At 36.8% G+C, this 19,534-nt stretch overlaps 1 protein-coding gene across 13 annotated transcripts in view; it reads left to right on the plus strand.

Moving 5' to 3' along the window:
• ERC1 (ELKS/RAB6-interacting/CAST family member 1) overlaps nt 1-19,534 on the plus strand; it is a 616,103-nt gene that overhangs the window by 179,996 nt on the left and 416,573 nt on the right. For all 13 annotated transcript variants that reach the window (XM_053662643.1, XM_053662623.1, XM_053662620.1 and 10 more), the window contains one exon: nt 19,203-19,370. In XM_053662643.1, the coding sequence (XP_053518618.1) occupies nt 19,203-19,370 (168 nt within the window). The remainder of the gene's footprint in view (nt 1-19,202; nt 19,371-19,534) is intronic.

Raw genomic sequence — 19,534 nt, forward strand, 5'->3', positions numbered from 1 at the left:
CTGTCAGATGCAGAGTTCAAAACACTGTTATAAGGATGCTCAGGGAACTTAGCACTTCAACAGCATAAAACATTCCTTTCAGAAAAGAAGGATATCCTAATTGAAATAACAATTTACAGGGAAACAACAGTAGAGTGGGTGAAGCTGAGAATGAAATCAATGATCTGGAACATAAACAAAAGCAAAAAACCAATCAGAACAACAAGAAAAAAAAAACAAAATGAGGGTAGTATTAGTAGCTTCTGGGTCAACTTCAAGAGGTCTATTATTTCCAGCATAGGGGTGCCAGAAAGAGAAGAGAAAGAACAAGAAATTGGAAACCTATTTCAAAAAATAGTGAAAGAAAACTTCCCTAATTGGGTGAATGAAATAGACATGCAAGTCCAGGAAGTATAGAGAGTCCCAAACAAGATGGATGCAAAGAGGCCCATTCCAAGACATCAGAATTAAAATGCAAAAGATTGAAGATAAAAAGAAACTCTAAAGCAGCAAGAGAAAAGCTGTTAGTTACCCACAGGGGAGTTCCTATAAGACTGTTAGCTCACTTCTGAAAAGAAACTTTTCAGGCTAGAAGGGTTTGGCAAGAAATAGTCAAAGTCGTGAAAAGTGGAGACTTAGTGCCAAGATTACCGTACCTATCAAAGCTCTCATTTAGAATGGAAGGGCAGATAAAGAGCTTCCCAGATAAGGTCAAGTTAAAGGAGTTCATCATCACCATGCCCTTATTATGTAAAATGTTAAAGAGACTTATTTAAGAAAAAGATCAAAACTATAAACAGTAAAATGGCAAAAAAAAGATGTATTTATCAATAGTTGAATCTCAAAAACAGCCTGAGAAAACAAGAACAGAGACAGAATCATGGAAATGGAGTTTTTGATGGTTGCCAGTTAGTAGGGGGCTTGGGAGGGTGAGGGGATTAAGAAGTACAAATAGGGCCCTGGACAGTGTGGCTCAGTGGATTGAGTGCCAGTCTGGGAACCAAAGGGTTGCCAGTTTGATTCCCAGTCAGGGAACATGCCTGGGTTGCAGGCTAGGTCCCCAGTAGGGGGAGTTGGAGAGGCAACCACACATTGATCTTTCTTTCCCTCTCTTCCCCTTTCTCTCTAAAAATAAGTAAAATCTTTTTTTAAAAAAGAATTGTTGATTTAAAAAGGAGTACAAATAGGTAGTTACAGAATAGCCGTGGGGGTGTATAGTACAGTATAGGAAATGAAGTAGCCAAAGTACTTAATACACATGACCCATGGACATGTACAAAGTGAGGCGATTGCCTGAAGGAGTGGGAGAGTGCTGGGTGGAGGTGGGCGAAGGGGGAAATATCAGGACAACTATAATAGCATAATCAATACAATACAATTAAAAAAACTACAAAGAACCTCCTGTGTTTTGCCGTGTATATGTTTTTTGCCCAAATTTTTTGAGGAAAAAATAAGGATGTGCATTATATATGGGTAGTACTAATTCCATATCTATATAAATGTTTTTAATTCTTTCATTTGTGTTTATGTTTTAATATAGTTCTAGAAAGCAATAATGTTATCTGTATGCAAAATGATACCCTGGAGTATTATAAGTGGTTTTATTTCTAACATTAAGTAAATAAAAAATTGGATTAAACCTTTAAAACAAAAGATTTTTTTCCTGAAAATTTGGCCCCAAATCCTGCATATTATAGGCAGGAGTGCATTTTACATAGCAAAATATGGTAAATAGATACTTCTCCAAAGAGGACATACTAATGCCAACAGGCACATGAGAATATGGCTCATGTCACTAATCATCAGAGAGATGCAAATTAAAACCTCAGTGAAATATCATGTCCTATCTGTCAGAATGATTATCATTAATAGATCTTATTGGCAAAGATGTAGAGAAAAGGGAACCCTTGTGCACTGTTGGTGATGCAAATTGGTGCAGCCACTGTGGAAAACAGTATGGAGTTTCCTCAAAAAATTAAAATTGACCGCCATGACCCAGCGATTCCACTTCTCGGAATAGAACCAAAGAAACTCAGAACACTAATTCAAAAGAATATATGCATCCCTATGTTTATTGCAACATTATTTATAATAGCCAAGGTTTGGACACATTCCAAGGTCCCATCAGTAGCCGAGTAGATAAAAAAAGCCATGGTACATTTACACAGAGGAATGCTACTTGTTTGTAAAAAAGGAGGACCTCTTACCTTTTGGGGCAACATAGATGGTCCTTGAGAGTATTATGCTTAGTGAAATAGGACAATCAGAGAAAGCCAGCACATGATTTCACTTACATGTAGAATCTGATGAACAAAATAAAGTAACAAAATAGAAACAGATACAGAAAACAGAATGATAGCTGTTACAGGAGAGAGGGTTTTCGGGACTGGGTGGAAAAGGTGAAGGGATTTAGCAAAAAAATGAAAGAAAACAGTATGGTGAATACCAGAGGGAAAGGAGAATAGTGGGAGATAGAGAGTAAAGAGATAAATATTGATGAAAGGTGACTTTGGATGGTAAACACACAATACAACATATGGATATTATATTGTACAATTAGACACCCGAAACCTGTATAATATCTCTAGTGTCACCCCAATAAATTATATAAAAATTAAGAAGGAGATTCAAAACAAATAGATTAGACCATAAGGAACATTGTGTAATGAATTAAAGTGTAAGTTAAATGACTTAAATGAAGGATTGACTAATAATAAGCATGGGAGCTCTCTCCATAATGGATGAGCAGTTATAACTTACTGGGATATTGCTTCAGGACTGAGAGTAAAGGCTCATGCAGTATAGTCAAGGTAGCACTCACTGGTTAGTGTGTTTTAATCTTGGCTTTGTCACTTGTTATATAAGCTCATACTTTTTAACTTTCCGTTTTCTCAACTGTGAGAAGAATAATAGCATTACCTCACAGACTGTTGTGAGAATTAAATGGCTTCTTGTATATGTACACATTATACTCAGTAAATACTATTATTAAATATATGAAGGAAAGATTGAAAACATGGACAAAGAGCAAAACACTATAAATAATAGTAGGCAGGTTGTAAAAGAGCAAAACAGGATTTTAGACCTGAAATATATAACTAAAATGAAAATTAACTGTATTAGTTAAATGGAAAGTTAGGAAGAGCTGAAGGATGATTAGTGAATTGGAAGACAGCTCTAATGAGATATTATTCAGAGAGCAATGGGACAGATAAAAAGATTGAGTTTATTGAAGAGAAGTCTGTGGAAATAGAAGTCTGACTTACTGTACATTGATGGGAGTTTGAAAAAGAGAGGATAGAGGGAATGGGAGGCAATTTTAAAAGAGGTACTTCCTGAGGATATTTCTGACTTGATGATAGGAAGGGGCATTCAGGTAAGGAGCAAACACTTTTTGAGCAGGAAAATATCTATACCTGTGTACATTCCTAATGCAACCGTAGGTAAACTGATCTGAAAAGCTGCCAGAAAGAAAAGTTTACTAATAAATGTTACTAATAACATTTAGGACAGCAGCAAGCTTTTCAACAACAGGAGCAAGAATATGGTAGAGTAAAATCTTCCAAGTTTAATGGAAAACATTGGCAACTCATAATTCTGTACCCAGCTAAACTGTCATTCTTCACTAGATATAAAATAAAGACATTTTTTCAGACTAACAAAAACTGAGAGTTTTCTAATCATGGGTCCACATGTAAAGAACTGATAAAAGAACAAAAATTGTATCTAGAAGGAAGGAATGAAATGCAGGAAAGAATAGCTGAAAAAGCACATTCATAAGACGAATAAAAGAAAATAACCATATATTGATATAATAGTTTGGCAGAGGCCTAACGGCAATGGTAATATTAACCCTCAACTCTGAGATCAAATGAAGTTTTATCCAATAAAAGTGAAGACTTTTGGAAAAAGATCATAAAAGGAGAATCTTAACACTTGCTGCTACTTGTTGGTGTAATGCTGCTAGATGATACAGCAGGTGAAATTTCACATCCAGACAATTTTCGTCTTTCCCATCAAGAGGAACCTCATGGGACTGAGTAGGGTGGGATGTATATTTCAAGAGTGGAAAAATGAAAATCAAGCCTGAAATGTGTAAAAAGATACTATAAGAAAGCATCAATGAATGCTGGGAAGATGGCGATAGAGTAGGACGGAGCGGATTCTAGCTCCCGTACTCGTGGGTGAAAATCCTGGCAGATCTATAGAGAAACAGCACAATAAACCATTGGTTACCCAGCATTTATGAAATTAAAAGACCAGAGATTGTGACTGACACTGAAACACCGGACACAGCAGAGTCAGCTATGGGAGCTGGGACACACCAGCCCCGGTGCCACTGCCATAGCAACAGGCCTGGGAGCCGGACACTCCAAGCCCCTGTGACAGGCCTGGGCGCCAGAGGAGTCAGCTATAGGAGCTGGGACACTGGAGGACCCTGTGCTGATGCCATAGAGACGGGCCTGGGCACCGGGGAGTCAGCTACAGGAGCCGGGACACTCAGTAATGGTAGGTGACCAGCGAGGGGACCAGCCTGAGAGTAGGAGGGGACAGAGAACATCAAGATACCTGAAGGAGTCTGCACCACTGAACTTCGCAGGTATCATACCACAGAAGCTCACACCATAAACCCAGGGAGTCAGAACAGATCAGTTTTAGAAGCTGAGACTAACAAGAAGAGTCTCAAACAATGGGAAGACAAAGAAACAGTCCCCAAATTAAAGAAAAAGCAGAAACTTCAGAAAGAATGTTAGATGAAATAGAGGCTAATCAACTATCAGATATTGAATTCAAAGCACTGGTTATTACAAAGTTCAAAGAGCTCACAATGAGCTACTAGGAACTACAGGAGAGCTACAGTGAACTCACTGCAAACTACATCAACATGAAAAAGGAAATAGAAACTATCAGCAATGGACAAGAGGAAATGAAGAATACAATTTCCGAATTGAAGAACACAGTAGAAAGTTTCAAAAGTAGAATAGATGAGGCGGTGGATAGGATTAGCGAGTTGGAGGACAAAGTAGAAAGCATCTCACAGAAAGGGCCAGAAAATGAAAAGAGGCTCAGAAAGAATAAAGAGGGATTAAGAGAAATGCAAGACAATATGAAACGTAATAATATTGGAATAATAGGAATACCAGAAGGAGAAGAAGAATAAGGGATAGAAAACCTATTTGAAAGAGTAATGAGAGAAAATTTCCCTAATTTGATGAGAGAAAAAGTCACACAAATCCAGGAATCACAGAGAGTCCCAATCAAGAGGAACCCAAGGAGGCCCACTTCAAGACACATCATCATTTAAATGGCAAAATTCCAAGACAAAGAGAGAATCTTCAAGGCAGCAAGGGAGAAAAAAGAAGTAACATACAAGGGAGCCCCAATAAGCTTAGCTACTGACTTCTCAATGGAAACACTCCAAGCAAGAAGAGAATGGCAAGAAATATTCCAAGTAATGAGAACCAGAGGCCTACAACCAAGGCTACTTTACCCAGCAAGGCTCTCAATCAAGATAAAAGGCCAAATAAAGAGCTTCCAAGACAAAAGAAGTCTAAAAGAACATGCCTCCACCAAACCAGCTGTACAAGAAATACTGAAAGGACTGCTTTAAGGAAAGGAAGGAAAAGAGACAGACAGGAACACAGGTACAAAAATGGCAATGAATAAGTACCTGTCAATCATAACCTTAAACGTAAATGGATTAAGTGCTCTAATCAAAAGACACAGAATAGCTGAATGGATAAGACATCATGACCCACACATATGCAGCCTACAAGAGACCCACCTCAGGACAAAAGACCATTACAGACTAAAAGTGAAAGGCTGGAAACAAATATTCCAAGCAAATGGACAAGAAAAAAAAAAAAACTGGGGTAGCAATTCTCATATCGGAGAAAATAGACATCAAAAAAAAAGGGCCATAAAGAGAGAGACCCAGAAGGTCACTTCATAATACTCAAGGGAAGAATCCACCAAGAAGACATTAACATCATAAATATATATGCACCCAACACAGGAGCACCCAAATATATTAAGAAAATCTTAGAGGACTTCAAGAAAGATACTGACAGCAACCCAGTTATAGTAGGGGATTTTAACACCCCACTATCAAAAATGGACAGATCTTCCAAACAAAATGTGAACAAAGATATTGCAGCATTAAACAACACCCTTGATGAAATGGACTTAACTGATATATATAGAGCCCATCATCCCAAAGAAGCTAAATACACATTTTTTTAAATGCACATGGAACATTTTCAAAAACAGACCACATGATAGGACACAAAACGAGCCTCAAAAAATTCAAGAAAATTGAAATCATACCAGGCATCTTCTCTGACCACAAGGGCAAATACAATCTGCCAAAACTCAGTGAAAAAGAAGCAGAAAATCTAAATACACCAATAACAGCAAAAGAAATTGAAGCAGTAATCAAAAAACTCCCATCACACAAAAGCCCTGGACCAGATGATTTCACAGGAGAATTCTACAAAGCATTTAAGGAAGAGCTAACCCCTATTCTCCACAGACTATTCCAAAAAATCCAGAAGGATGGAAAACTCCCAAATTCTTTTTATGAAGCCAGCATCATCCTAGTTCCAAAACCAGAAAGAGACACAAGAAAGAAAGAAAACTTCAGGCCAATATGAAGTTTGACGCTATGATGAACATAGATGCTAAAATCCTCAACAAAATATTGGCAAATCGCACCCAACAATATATCAAAAAGATCATACATTATGACCAAATGGGATTCATCTCAGGGATGCAGGGATGGTTCAATATTTTGCAAATCAGTAAATGTAATACATCATATAAACAAAAGCAAAGACAAACACCACATGATCATATCAATAGACGTGGAAAAAGCTTTTGATAAGGTACAACACCCATTTATGATAAAAACACTCAGGAAAGTGGGAATAGAGGGAGCATTTCTCAATATAATAAAGGCCATATGTGAGAGACCTACAGCCAATATCATACTCAATGGGCAAAAACTAAAAGCTTTTCCACTAAGATTAGGAACAAGACAAGGATGTCCACTTTCACCACTTCTATTCAATATAGTATTGGAAGTTTTAGCCATAACGATCAGGCAATAAAAGGAAATAAAATGCATCCAAATAGGAAAGAAGGAAGCAAAACTGTCACTGTTTGCAGATGACATGATAGTGTATATGGAAAATTCTATAGACTCTACCCAAAAACTGCTTGAACTAATTAATGAATTTGGCAAAACAGCGGGTTGCTAAGTCAATATCTGGAAACTAAAGGCATTTTTGTATACCAACAATGAATCAGCAGAAGCAGAAATGAAGGTAAAAATCCCATTCAATATAGCAAAAACAAAAATAAACTATCTGGGAATAAACCTAACTAAGGAGGTAAAAGACCTGTATGCAGAAAACTACACAGCCCTGAAGAAAAAAATCAAGGAAGACACAAACAAATGGAAACATATACCTTGTTCATGGATTGGAAGAATTAACATCATCAAAATGTCCATACTACCCAAAGCAATTTACAGATTCAGTGCAATACTCATTAAAGTACCAGTAGCATATTTCACAGACATAGAACAAACTGTTCAAAAATTTATATGGAATCATAAACAAGCCCAAATAGCAGCTGCTATTTTGAGAAAGAAGAACAAAGGAGGAATCACAGTCCCTGATATTAAACTGTATTACAAGGCCACTGTAATGAAAACAGCCTGGTACTGGCATAAAAACAGGCACATAGACCAGTGGAACCGAACAGAGATCCCAGAAATCTACCCAACTCTCTACAGTCAATTAATATTCGACAAAGGGGGCAGTAACATAAAATGGAGTAAAGATAGCCTGCTCTTCAGAGAACTGGACAGCTACGTGCAAAAAAATGAAACTTGAGCACCAACTTACACCATACACCAAAATAAATTCAAGGTGGATAAAAGACTTAAATATAAGCTGTGACACCATTAAAGTCCTAGAGGAGAACATCGGCAAGAAAATCTTGGATATTTCATGCAGCAACATTTTTACTGGTATGTCCCCTAGAGCAAGGAATGTAAAGGAAAGAATAAACAAATGGGATCTCATCTAAATAAAAAGTTTCTGTGTGGCTAAAGAAAACAGTATTAAATTAAAAAGACAACCAACTTATGGGAAAACATTTGCCAATGATATCTCAGACAAAGGTTTAATCTCCAAAATATACAAAGAACTTACATGACTCCACTCTAAGAAGACAACCAACCCAAATAAAAAATGGGAAAAGGACTTGAACAGACACTTCTCCAAGGAGGACATACAGAAGATCCAGAGACACATGAAGAAATTCTCAATATCACTAGCAATCAGAGAGATGCAAATTAAAACCCCAATGAGATACCACTTTACACCAGTCAGAATGGCTATCATGAACAAAGCAACCAACAACAAATGTTGGAGAGTTTGTGGGGAAAAGGGGACCTTAGTTCACTGTTGGTGGGATTGCAGACTGGTACAACCATTATGGAAAACAATATAGAATTTTCTCAGAAAAATAAAAAATCAACCTACCTTTTGATCCACCAATTCCACTGCTAGGATTATATCCGAAGAATCCTAAAACATCAATTTCAAAGAGCCTATGCACCCCAGTGTTCACAGCAGCACAATTTACAATAGCCAAGAGCTGGAAGCAACCTAGGTGCCCGTCAGTAAATGAATGGATTAAAAAATTGTGGTACATATACACAATGGAATTCTATGCAGCAGAGAGAAAGAAGGAGCTACTACTACCCTTTGCAAGAACATGGATGGAACTGGAAAGCATTATGCTGAATGAAATAGGCCAGGTGTTGAAAGACAAATACCATATGATCTCATTTTTAACAGGAAGCTAAACAACAAAACAAACAAGCAGAATAAAAACAAAGACACTGAAATAGAGAAGAAGGGGACAGTGACCAGAGGGGAGAGGGAAGGGAATTTAAGGGGAGAAAAGGGAGGGATTTGGAGGAACAAATAGGAAGGACATAGAGATGAGTACTAAGGGGGGTGGAAATGGGAGGGAGGTGGGGAGCATGGGGTGGGGAGGCTGGGATGGGAGAAATAAAAAACTGTACTTGAAAAATAACTAAATAAAATAAAAAAAATAAAAGCAAAGATTGGAGCTCTAAAAAAAAAAAAGAAAGAAAGCATCCAAAGGATCTACAACCTTGCTTCAAAAAGTGTTGTTTAAACACCAGGAGTATTGGCTCATCTAAGAGCTTGTTAGAAACACAAAATCTTGAGCTACTTTAGATGTATTGAATCAGATTTCATGGTTTTTTTTATTTTGGATTAAATTTGTTTTTTATTACAAGATTACTACCTATTTTATTATGTGCCCAGATTTTGTATTTTAATATAAGTCTTTTCAGTTTGAGAAGTGCTATGAATTTTTTTGTCTTTTTGGCTAGGACAGCTAAATGCCAGGTGCAAGTGAAGTCACTATTCAGTTATTGATCATCATTGAGTAATCATGAAGGTAAGAGAGATTTTTGAATCTGGCTTTGAGGAAATGCTATTTTGATTTTCAAAAAAAAGTTAAGAAAGGGTATTCCGACATCTCTGTACAATGAAAATTTTTAAAGTTAATTTTTAGAATGGAATATTGAAGGACCTTGCAGTGTTGATTACTAAAAATCACCATTAAAACTAGATTATCTCAGACTCATTTTATATTCTTTTTTGGAAGGAAGTCTGGAAGACCAGGAATATATGGCAGATATGGTAGATCTGTACCTTTGAAGGTGTTGGCAAGGCAATACAGATGAGGTGAGGAAATGTAAACTGGGCAAGGTGATAATTAGGTTTCTTCATAACTATTAAATGTCTTTTCTGAAAAGATAGTGTCTAATGATGTATGTTAACCAACATGTAAGTTTTTGGTAGTATTTCTTATCTCTCTAACCTTGATACTTGTGAAATATTTCTGTTAATGAATTGAAGAAAACATGGGGGGGAAGAGTACATAATGCACATGTTAATAAGAAATTCAGCATTCCAAAAGATCTATAAAGAACAAAGTAGTGGGCTTAATCAAGCAGAATAAAATTTAAAAGGATGACTTTGCTTTTCTTTGCCTTTCTTCATCAAAGAGCTAGCAAAAACCAAAATGAAACAAAATGATAAAGACCAAAACAAGCAAATCAATGCCCTGGCTGGTTTGGCTCTGTTGGTTGGAATGTTGTCTCATAGATTCAAAGGCTGTGGGTTGGATTCCTGGCCAGGGCACACACCCAGGTTGCAGGTCCCATTTCCAGTTGGGGTGCCTATAAGAGGCAATGAGTTGTTGTTTCTCTTCCTCTATTCTTGCCCTCCCTTCCTCTCTGTCTCTTTGTCTCTGTCTCTCTCTCTCTTTGAAAAAAGAGATGCCAAAAATAATTTAGTTAAAAAAAAAAAGCATAACTAAAGTCGACTTAAATAATCCTAGTAGCTGTCGCCCTCCCCTCCCAAAATTCCACAAAACTTTATCTAATCTTAGGTTGTACTAGAAGTGTCTAGAAATAAAGACGAGCTGATTAGAGCACATCTAAAATATTGAGTTCTGGGTACAATGGTTTAAGAGACATTAGCATATTTAAGCATGTTTAGACTCAAAGCATCTGACACCATGCCATGTCAAGGAACACTTGAATGTTAGCTTGGAAAAGAAATACTCTTTGGAGTTCATGATGATCTGTATGTATCTAAATGGTTGTTAAGTGGAAGAGAATGTGGCCTGTGGGGTCAAACTTGGGCCAATGGATAAAACTACAGAAGTGCTTTTTTTTACACTTCAAGAAAAGAGGTAGCTTTTTTACTATAACCATTAAAAGCAGAGTGTGGGCATAGTCTAGAGAAGAACAATGGAACTGATTTTTATTGGAAATGTTAAAATACTTGAGAAGCCTCCTTAAAAAGGAATATTGTATGAAGAGATTCAGGTTTTAGATGAGAGATTGAATCAGATGACCTTAAAAGTCCTTTCAGTGCAGAAATTTTCTGTGATTCTCAGGGTTTTCACATGGAGGGGACTTTAAGGCTTAGTTGATACTAATTCTAATACCAGAAGGAGGAACTATTACTGATGTGTTGGCTTAGAGAGGGCAAGATAGAACTGGATTGGCTGGCTGCTTCATTGGATTTGTAGAGACCAAGAGTATTGACATTTCCACTGGGGATGCATAGCTTATTACAGAATATACTTTGTGTAGCCAATTTGTATCTTTGTTTGCTAGAAACTTTTAAGGGAAAGTGGGTAGAGATGATGTTGATGTTGGTTTTTTAGAATATTTAAATTTGCAGCTTTTTGGGAAACAAAGTATAATTAAACTGTGTACTGTGAAATGGTCTTTTTGATATTTTTCTGAGCTTTTCAGTTTTTTGTCATGTATGTGGCTTCAAACAGAGCTTAATGTAGTTTGTTGAAATAGCCTTTTAAAAAGTTTTTTTGTTGTTGTTTTTTTAAAAATAAATACCCACAAGTAGAATTGCTGGGTTATATGGTATATCTATATTTAACTTTTTGAGGAATCTCCACATTGTTTTCCACAGGGGCCAAACCAGTTTGTATTCACACCAACAGTGCACAAAAGGCCCCCTTTTTCACATCCTTCCCAACACTTGTTATTTGTTGACTTTCTAATAATAGCTGTTCTGACTTGTTTGAGGTGGTATCATTGTGGTTTTGACTTATATTTCTCTGTTGGTTAGTGATGTTGAGCATCCTTTCATTTGTTGGCCGTCTGTTAATATATGTCTTCTTTGGAGAAATGTTTCCATATATCTATTAGAACATTATATACAGTAGCCAAGATATGGAAGCAACCTAGGTGCCCATTGATAGATGAGAGGATAAAGAAGGTATAAAAAATACATATATATTTATATACATGTGTATGTGTGCATATATAAATATGTATGTACACACATGCACATATGCTGTGGAATATTACAAAACAGTGAAAAGGAATGAAATCTTGCCAGTTGTGACATGGATGACTCCAGAGGGTATTATGCTAAGTGAAATAAGTTAGATAGAGAATAACATATGATTTCACTTATATGTGGAATCTACAACAGACAATACAAAACAAAAGCAGACTCACAGAAACAGAGACCAAAGGACTGATTACCAGAAGCAATGAAGAAATGGGTGAAAAAGGGAAGGGGAATACAGTTACTAACATTGTGATAAATTTACATGGTAACAGACGATTACTGGAATTAGTGGGGTGATGACCTTGTAAGGGATAAGAATGTTGCATTAATATATTGTACATCCAGAACTAGTATAACCAATACAAGGTTGTATACCGACTGTACTTAAATAAAAAAAGTAAATGAAAAGAAGCTTGCTTGTATATGTTGTTAACCCCGTGGCCCAATGTCCTTTATTCAGCCTCCTTTCTAGATGGAAACAGTGGGAAATGTGGTGGTTGGAAAGTATGCTTAGTGATCTTGGGCAAGTCATTTTGTCTGGGATTTGATTTCCTCATTTTTTAAATTTGGAGTTTAGATGACTTTTTAAAATTTTATGAAATATTGGCAAATATAGGAAAAATGCAGGAAATAACATAGTAGATACCACTCAGATTTATTTAGATTAATGGTTGAACATATTAGGTGATTTTTTTTTTAGCAAGAGATTTTTTATTCTTTTATTTATTTTTAGAGGGGAAGGGAAGGAGAGAAGGAGAGAAATATCAATGTATGGTTGCCTGTCGTGCGTCCCCTGCTGGGAACTGGCCTGCAACCCAGGCATGTGCCCTGACTGGTTTAAAGATACTTTAAAATAAAGTTTCTTATTCTAAACTATATAGTCAATGGAAGATTTGGTTTAAGAAGAAAGTTTTGTTAAGACTCTCAGGTTTTCAAAACTGGTTGGGCTAGGAGTAAAGATTTGGAAGCTGTCATGGAGGTGGTGGTTAAAGCATTAGGATTGAATTGGTTTCTTCAGAGGAAGTTGTATGAGGTGAGATGTGAAGAGGGGAAACACAGAGGGTCCAGTGAAGAAAACTGAAAAGTTGTGGTCAGTAAATTAAGAAGGGAGTGAATCATATTGAAAAGCCATGAGAGGAATTATAGGAAACAAGCCACTATTTTTATGCAATAATTACTGTGTTTAGATACATCTCTTTATTGATATAAAAAAAACAGAAGGTTCAGATAGGTCGAGATGATTGTTTTATTATCAGAAGCAAGAGACCAAAACAGCAGGGTAGACACTTTTCTATTTATGTCTATTGACAATCTTGTAGAGAAAAAAATCTGTTTTTGTTGAAGTTGGCATAACCTAGTTGCCACAGACCTTGATGTTTGGCAAGCTGGGTGAATGCTGTTCCTCCAGTTCAGTTGATTGAATAAACAAGGTCTTATATTCCTCCTGCCAGGGATGGTGTTAGGGTGATGACTGTGTGTCCTGCTAGTCTCTGAAGTGCTTTCTTGAGTATAATTTTTTGCGGTTTGCAAAATACGGACCTTACACAAAATTATACTATGAATTTTAGTTCACTCCAAACCAAAAAATCAGTTTAGAATTCAGAGCAATTAATCTAGTGGTAGTTAAGTGGTTTTTGTGGTTGTTCTATCTCAGATCTCTAGACCAGTACATTTAAATTATGTATTTCATGAAAAGCAACTGAGGGAAATTTAAAGACTTTTGTTATCTGGCACTTAGAAAGGATCATTGTAGAACTCAGTGGTAATCATGTAATCCATCTTTACATTGCATTGGATTTTAATTCTTGCCCTGAGGTTTTCAGTGCTACATTCAGGCACCCAAACTGGAACTTTCTTGTGTAACGTCTCTTGGATTCACTGGGTTTGACTTATTGTCTGTTATTTGTCAGTAAAACACAGTTTTTATATCACTGCAAAATAATCTTTTGTTTCCTTGTGTCTGAGGAAAACTTTAAGTAGACAGTTGTCTTGACACATGTTAAGTTGACAGTTTGTATAGTATTCTTGGATAGCTTTCATTAGCAGTTTGTAATTTTCAACAGATAGATTACATGCATGTTTTGTTAGGTTTATACCTAAGTACTTACCTTTTTGGGAGTGATGGCAAATGGTCATAAGTTTTGAAGACTGAAGTTTTATATACGGTCATGTCTAATTTTGGCCAGTTCACAATATGTCTACATTTTACTTATTTATTTTATTTTTTCAATTACAGTTTGTATTCAGTATTACTTTGTATTAGTTTCAGCATAGTGTACAGCATAGTGATTAGACAGTCAGATATTTACAAAATGGTTCCCTTGATATTTCAAGTACTCACATGGCATTGTACATGGTTATTACAGTATTATCGACTGTACTTCCTATGCTGTCATGGGAACTTTACATTCTCATGACTATTTTGTAATGATCAATCTGTACTTCTTAACCTCTTTACCTTTTCTACCCAGTTCCCAAACCCCTCTCCCTTCTGGCAACCAGCAGTCTGATTTCTGTTACATGAAATAATAAACACTGAAATGGTAGCATTATGTGCAGAAGTTTCAAATGTTAACATAGTTGGATTTATTTTTTCTTTATGATGTATCTCTTTTGTGACTTAAACAAATCCTTTCATGCCTCAATATTCTAAAAGTATTTTCGCGTATTTCCTTTTAGAAATTTTAAAGATTTGCCTTGCTTATATAAATCTTTAATTCACCCAGAATTTATTCCTGTGTATCATAAGAGTTAGGGCTTTTCACCCTACTCTTACAATGGGTAGCCAGTTCTCTAAAAACAATTTATGAATACTCTATCCATTTTTCACTGATTATAGTGTCATCTCTGTTTCATATATGTGTGGATCTGTAGCTGAGTTCTGTTGCAGAGGTCTAGTGCCTTATTCCTGTACTAGTACTATGCTTTCTAATTTTGCATTGAAAAAAACCTCACAAATGTATTGACATAAAATAAACTGCATATATTTGAAATGTACAACTTAGTAAGTTTTGACATACACATCTGTAAAATCGATACCACAATCAAGATAATATTATCCATAAAGTTTTCTTGTACATCTTTGTGATCCTTTCTCCTGCCCCTCCTTGATATTCTTCATTACTCCTCTCTCCTTCCTCACTCCCATGTAACCCTTTATCTACTTTCTATTACTACAGTTACTTTGTGTTTTCTAGAATTTTATATATGTGAAATCAGACACTGTGTAATTTTTGTCTAGCTCCAAGGGAGGAGTGTAATTCAGACTTAGTGATTAGGATAGTAGAATTTGTAGACAGACCATTTAATCTTAAATTCCTCATCTGTCACTTATTTATGGCTCTGAGATCTTGGGCCTGATATCCTCTCTCAGTCCTAGTTTCCCAGATAGCCATAGGAGAGTGAAATGTTCCACAGGAAGAATACTTGAGGATAGAATCTGTGAGGATTTTTAATATACTCTGTATACAGTTGGCAAGCATACGAGTGCATGACCATAAACAGGAGGGTTCAGAAGTCAGAGGGTAGAATGAAAATGGTTTAATACAGGACTTCCGCCAAGATGGAGGCATAGGTGGAGACGCCGTGCTTTCTCACACAACCAAGTTTAGAGACAACAAAATATTAGCAACAGAAAACATAGCCAGAACACAGAAAAGTGAACTTTTCAGAAGTCTGATAACAACAAATTCTTCAGCCTGACCGGTAAGAGGGTTGAAGCCAGCAGCTGGTGGAGCGGGGTTGCACAGAAAAACTCGGTCAGACGGACTCAGGCGCATGTATCTCAGGTGTGGGGTTGCAATGGGCAGACCCAGTGAGCGACCCAGTGAGCGATCGGCGGACCCAGCGAGGGTGCAGGGCAGCGGGTTGACTGTGGTCTTGCATTCGTGCGCAGATAGACCAGCGAGGGAGTGGGCGGTGAGACGGGTCGAGCAGGCCACAACAGCGAGAGGTAGAAGAGGTGGCTGCCATTTCCCCCGCTCTGACCCCGCCCCCACATACGGCATCACAAACCAGAGACCTGGGAAGCCCCACCCTGGTGAACACCTAAGGCTCTGCTCCTCATACTTAACGGGTGTGAACAGACCAAAAATGGCTCAAGAAGATCTCAAAGCCCCAAAGTCCATAAACCTAAGTGACGAAGAAATAGCAAAACTAGTTCAAGACACTGGTGATCGGGATGCTCACAGAACTGGTTGATTTTAGTCACAAATTAGAGGAACATATGAAGGCTAAACTAATTGAAATGAAGGGAATTGCACAGGAAACCAATAGTGATGGGAAGGAAACTGGGACTCAAATCAAGGGAGTGAACCAGAAGGAAGAAAAAAATGGCCAAACAGGGAAATATGAAGAAACAAGAATTCAAAAAAGTGAGGAGAGGCTTAGGAACCTCCAGAACATCTTTAAATGCTCCAACATCCAAATTACAGGGGTACCAGAAGGGGGAAAGGAACAGCCACCAGTGGAAAACTTATTTGAACAAATAATAAAGGAGAATTTCCCCAGTCTGGCAAAGAAAATAGACTTCCAGGAAATCCAGGAAGCTCAGAGAGTCCCAAAGAAGTTGGACCCAAGAAGGAACACACCAAGGCACATCATCATTACATTAGCCAAGATTAAAATGAAGGAGAGAATCCTAGAAGCAGCAAGAGCTAAGGGGACAGTCACCTACAAAGGAGTTCCCATCAGACTGTCAGCAGATTTCTCAAAAGAGACCTTACAGGCCAGAAGGGGCTGGAAAGAGGTATTCCAAGTCATGACATCCAAAGACCTACAACCAAGATTACTTTATCCAGCAAAGTTTTCATTTAGAATGGAAGGACAGATAAAATGCTTCTCAGATAAGATCAAATTCTAGGAGTTCATCATCACCAAGCCCTTATTATATGAAATGTTAAAGGGATTTATCTAAGAAAAAGAAGATAAAAAAGATAAACAGTGAAAGGACAGCAAATTCACAGATATTAACAACCACAACTAAAACAAAAGCAAACTAAGAGGACAGCTAGATCAGGAGCAGAAACATAGAACTTAAGATCTCATGGAGGGTTAGCAACAGGGGAGTGGGAGAAGGAGAAGGAGGGAGAAGGTACAGAAAATAAGTAGCATAGACAGTAGATAGAAAATAGATGGGGGGCAAGAATAGTATGGGAAATATAGAATCTAAAGGACTTGAGACACATGGTCATAAACTAAAGGGGGGAATGGTGGGGGCAGGTTGTGCAGGGTGGAGGGGAATGAACGGGGAATTGGACAACTGTAATGGCATAATCAATAAAATAAAAAAGTTTTAATACACAAGTAAATATTTGTAACATAAATATGACTAAAGAGAGGAGATGATATGAGGCTGTGTTTGAAAGGATAGCTCAGTCTGGGAGAAAAACAAGTGAGACCAGAATAGAGATGTATAATGAAAAAGGTAGGGGTGATAGGTCAGAGGTTACTTGTGGACAGAGAGTAGATTTAGTGAACATGGAAGGAAGGAAAGAATTGTTTCAAAAATAAGGTTATCAGAGTTTGAGAGTTCTTAGGTGGAGCTTTTCAGAACATAATATGGTTAAACATGTATCATTTATTAAAGTGGAGTGATATTAGAGGTGAAAGAGTGTTTAGTGATAGGACTGGTGAAGATTTATAAGTGAGACCTAAAGTTACTGCTTCCCCAATTTCTGGCTTGATGGCTGGCATTTAAGTGGTTGGTAGAAATACGGTTTAACAGAGTGAAAGCCGGTTAATTTACATATTGTCTTTTCCAGCATAGTTGAATATGATTTGTATGTACATAACAACTACAGCAGTCTCAAATGAGACTAGTCACCTAGGAGCTTTTCTGTAATACTGAGCAATCAGGACCATCGTACACACAGTATTTGTTCTTAAATACCTTATAGTTTAGTTACAATAATACATCTTTCTTGAGAGTTTTGCTGTACTCTAAATGTGAGTCATTACCCATATTACCTGTTTTAATTTTGTTGGTTAATCCATACTCAGACACTAACAATAATGTAGGACAAGTTCAAGATTAAATATCTTTTATAGAAACATGCTAGATATCTTAGGTTTGCACCGTCAGTTTGGAAGCCACCAGCTACATGCATTTATTGATTACTCGAAATACGGCTAGTCCAAACTGAGATATGATGTACAGAATGCGCTGGGCTTTGAAGATTGAGTGTGAAACAAAGAATGTGAAGTAGCTCATTATTAGTTTTTTATATGGACTACATATTTGAAATGACAACATTGTAGATAGGTTAGTTTAAATAAAATATATTATTAAAATTAATTTTGCCCGTTCCTTTTTTCCTTGCTAATGTAGCTGTTATCACAGAATATTTAAGATTTCAAATGTGGTTTTCATCTATGAGTCATATTCCCGTTAAACAGTACTTTCTTAATGTGAAAGAAATCTACCACCCTTTTTACTGTAATCAAAGTGTAACTACTCACTGAATTATAAATTCTTAGTGGAAAAGCAAAAAATGGAAAATAAAAAGTTTTGATATATGAGTATGCTTAATGAAATTTGCTGTGGGTAGATTTAAAAATAAGTTCTATCATTAGATATCTAGTTGTTTTATAGTTATGCCCAACAGAAACTGTTAAACTTTCAGAATAAAGGGAACTGGATACCAGACTTCAGCTGACTAGTCTTGTGATCTGAAAGTAGACCTTTGCTTTGCCTTGTACAGATATCTGAGTGCATTATGGGATTGTCCTAAAGCATGTCTTATAGCTAGGTTGTATTATCTGATACAGCAAGTGTCATACTTGGGGTTGCTTATTTTTTCTTTGAAATATTAGGTTTTATGAAGCAGTGTAGTATCACTTGGGAACTTTGAAATTAGAAACAGTAATTTTTGAGCCCCACCCCTGCTGAATCAGAACCATTACCTGTCCTAGGACAGGCAATCTGTTTAAACTGTCCCAGTGATTCTTATGCACATAAAGTTTGAGAAACTTAGTGTTAGATTGTGTTTCTTTTATAGCAATAGGAAAACTCGGCAGCTTTTAACAGTTCTCCATTTTGTCTTTTTGATTCAGATGTATTTATCCTGCCATCATCTGATGGTAATTTAACTTCTGTAAATTTTATTTTTTTATACGAGCACTAACAAAATTTTAGGGTTAATTTCTAAATAGCGATAATTATTTTTGGAATACTATTTTATTAGTTCTAATGAAACTGTTCTAAAAGTATCATTTAGGCAACTATGCACATATATTTGAAGGGAATTCCATTTATCATTTGTAAAAATCTTACATTCTTAGGTGGATGCTCTTAGATTGCGTTTGGAAGAGAAGGAAACCATGCTGAATAAGAAGACAAAACAAATCCAGGATATGGCTGAGGAGAAGGGAACACAAGCTGGTGAGATACATGACCTCAAGGACATGCTGGATGTGAAGGAGCGGAAGGTGAACGTTCTTCAGAAGAAGGTAAGCACAGGGGTTCTCTGTTCATCTGGCATACATCTTATACATGTATTACTGAGTTATACATATAAGTGTTGTCAAAATGTCTTTCCATTTCTCTGTTTATATTTTTGTGGTCAGTACTTGCAACTGCTACTGCAGTAGGTAAATGCTTAAAACTGCTCTGC

The sequence above is a fragment of the Artibeus jamaicensis genome, unplaced genomic scaffold, assembly GCF_021234435.1.
Source record: "Artibeus jamaicensis isolate MK-2021 breed Jamaican fruit bat unplaced genomic scaffold, CSHL_Jam_final contig_1028, whole genome shotgun sequence".
NCBI lineage: Eukaryota > Metazoa > Chordata > Mammalia > Chiroptera > Phyllostomidae > Artibeus > Artibeus jamaicensis.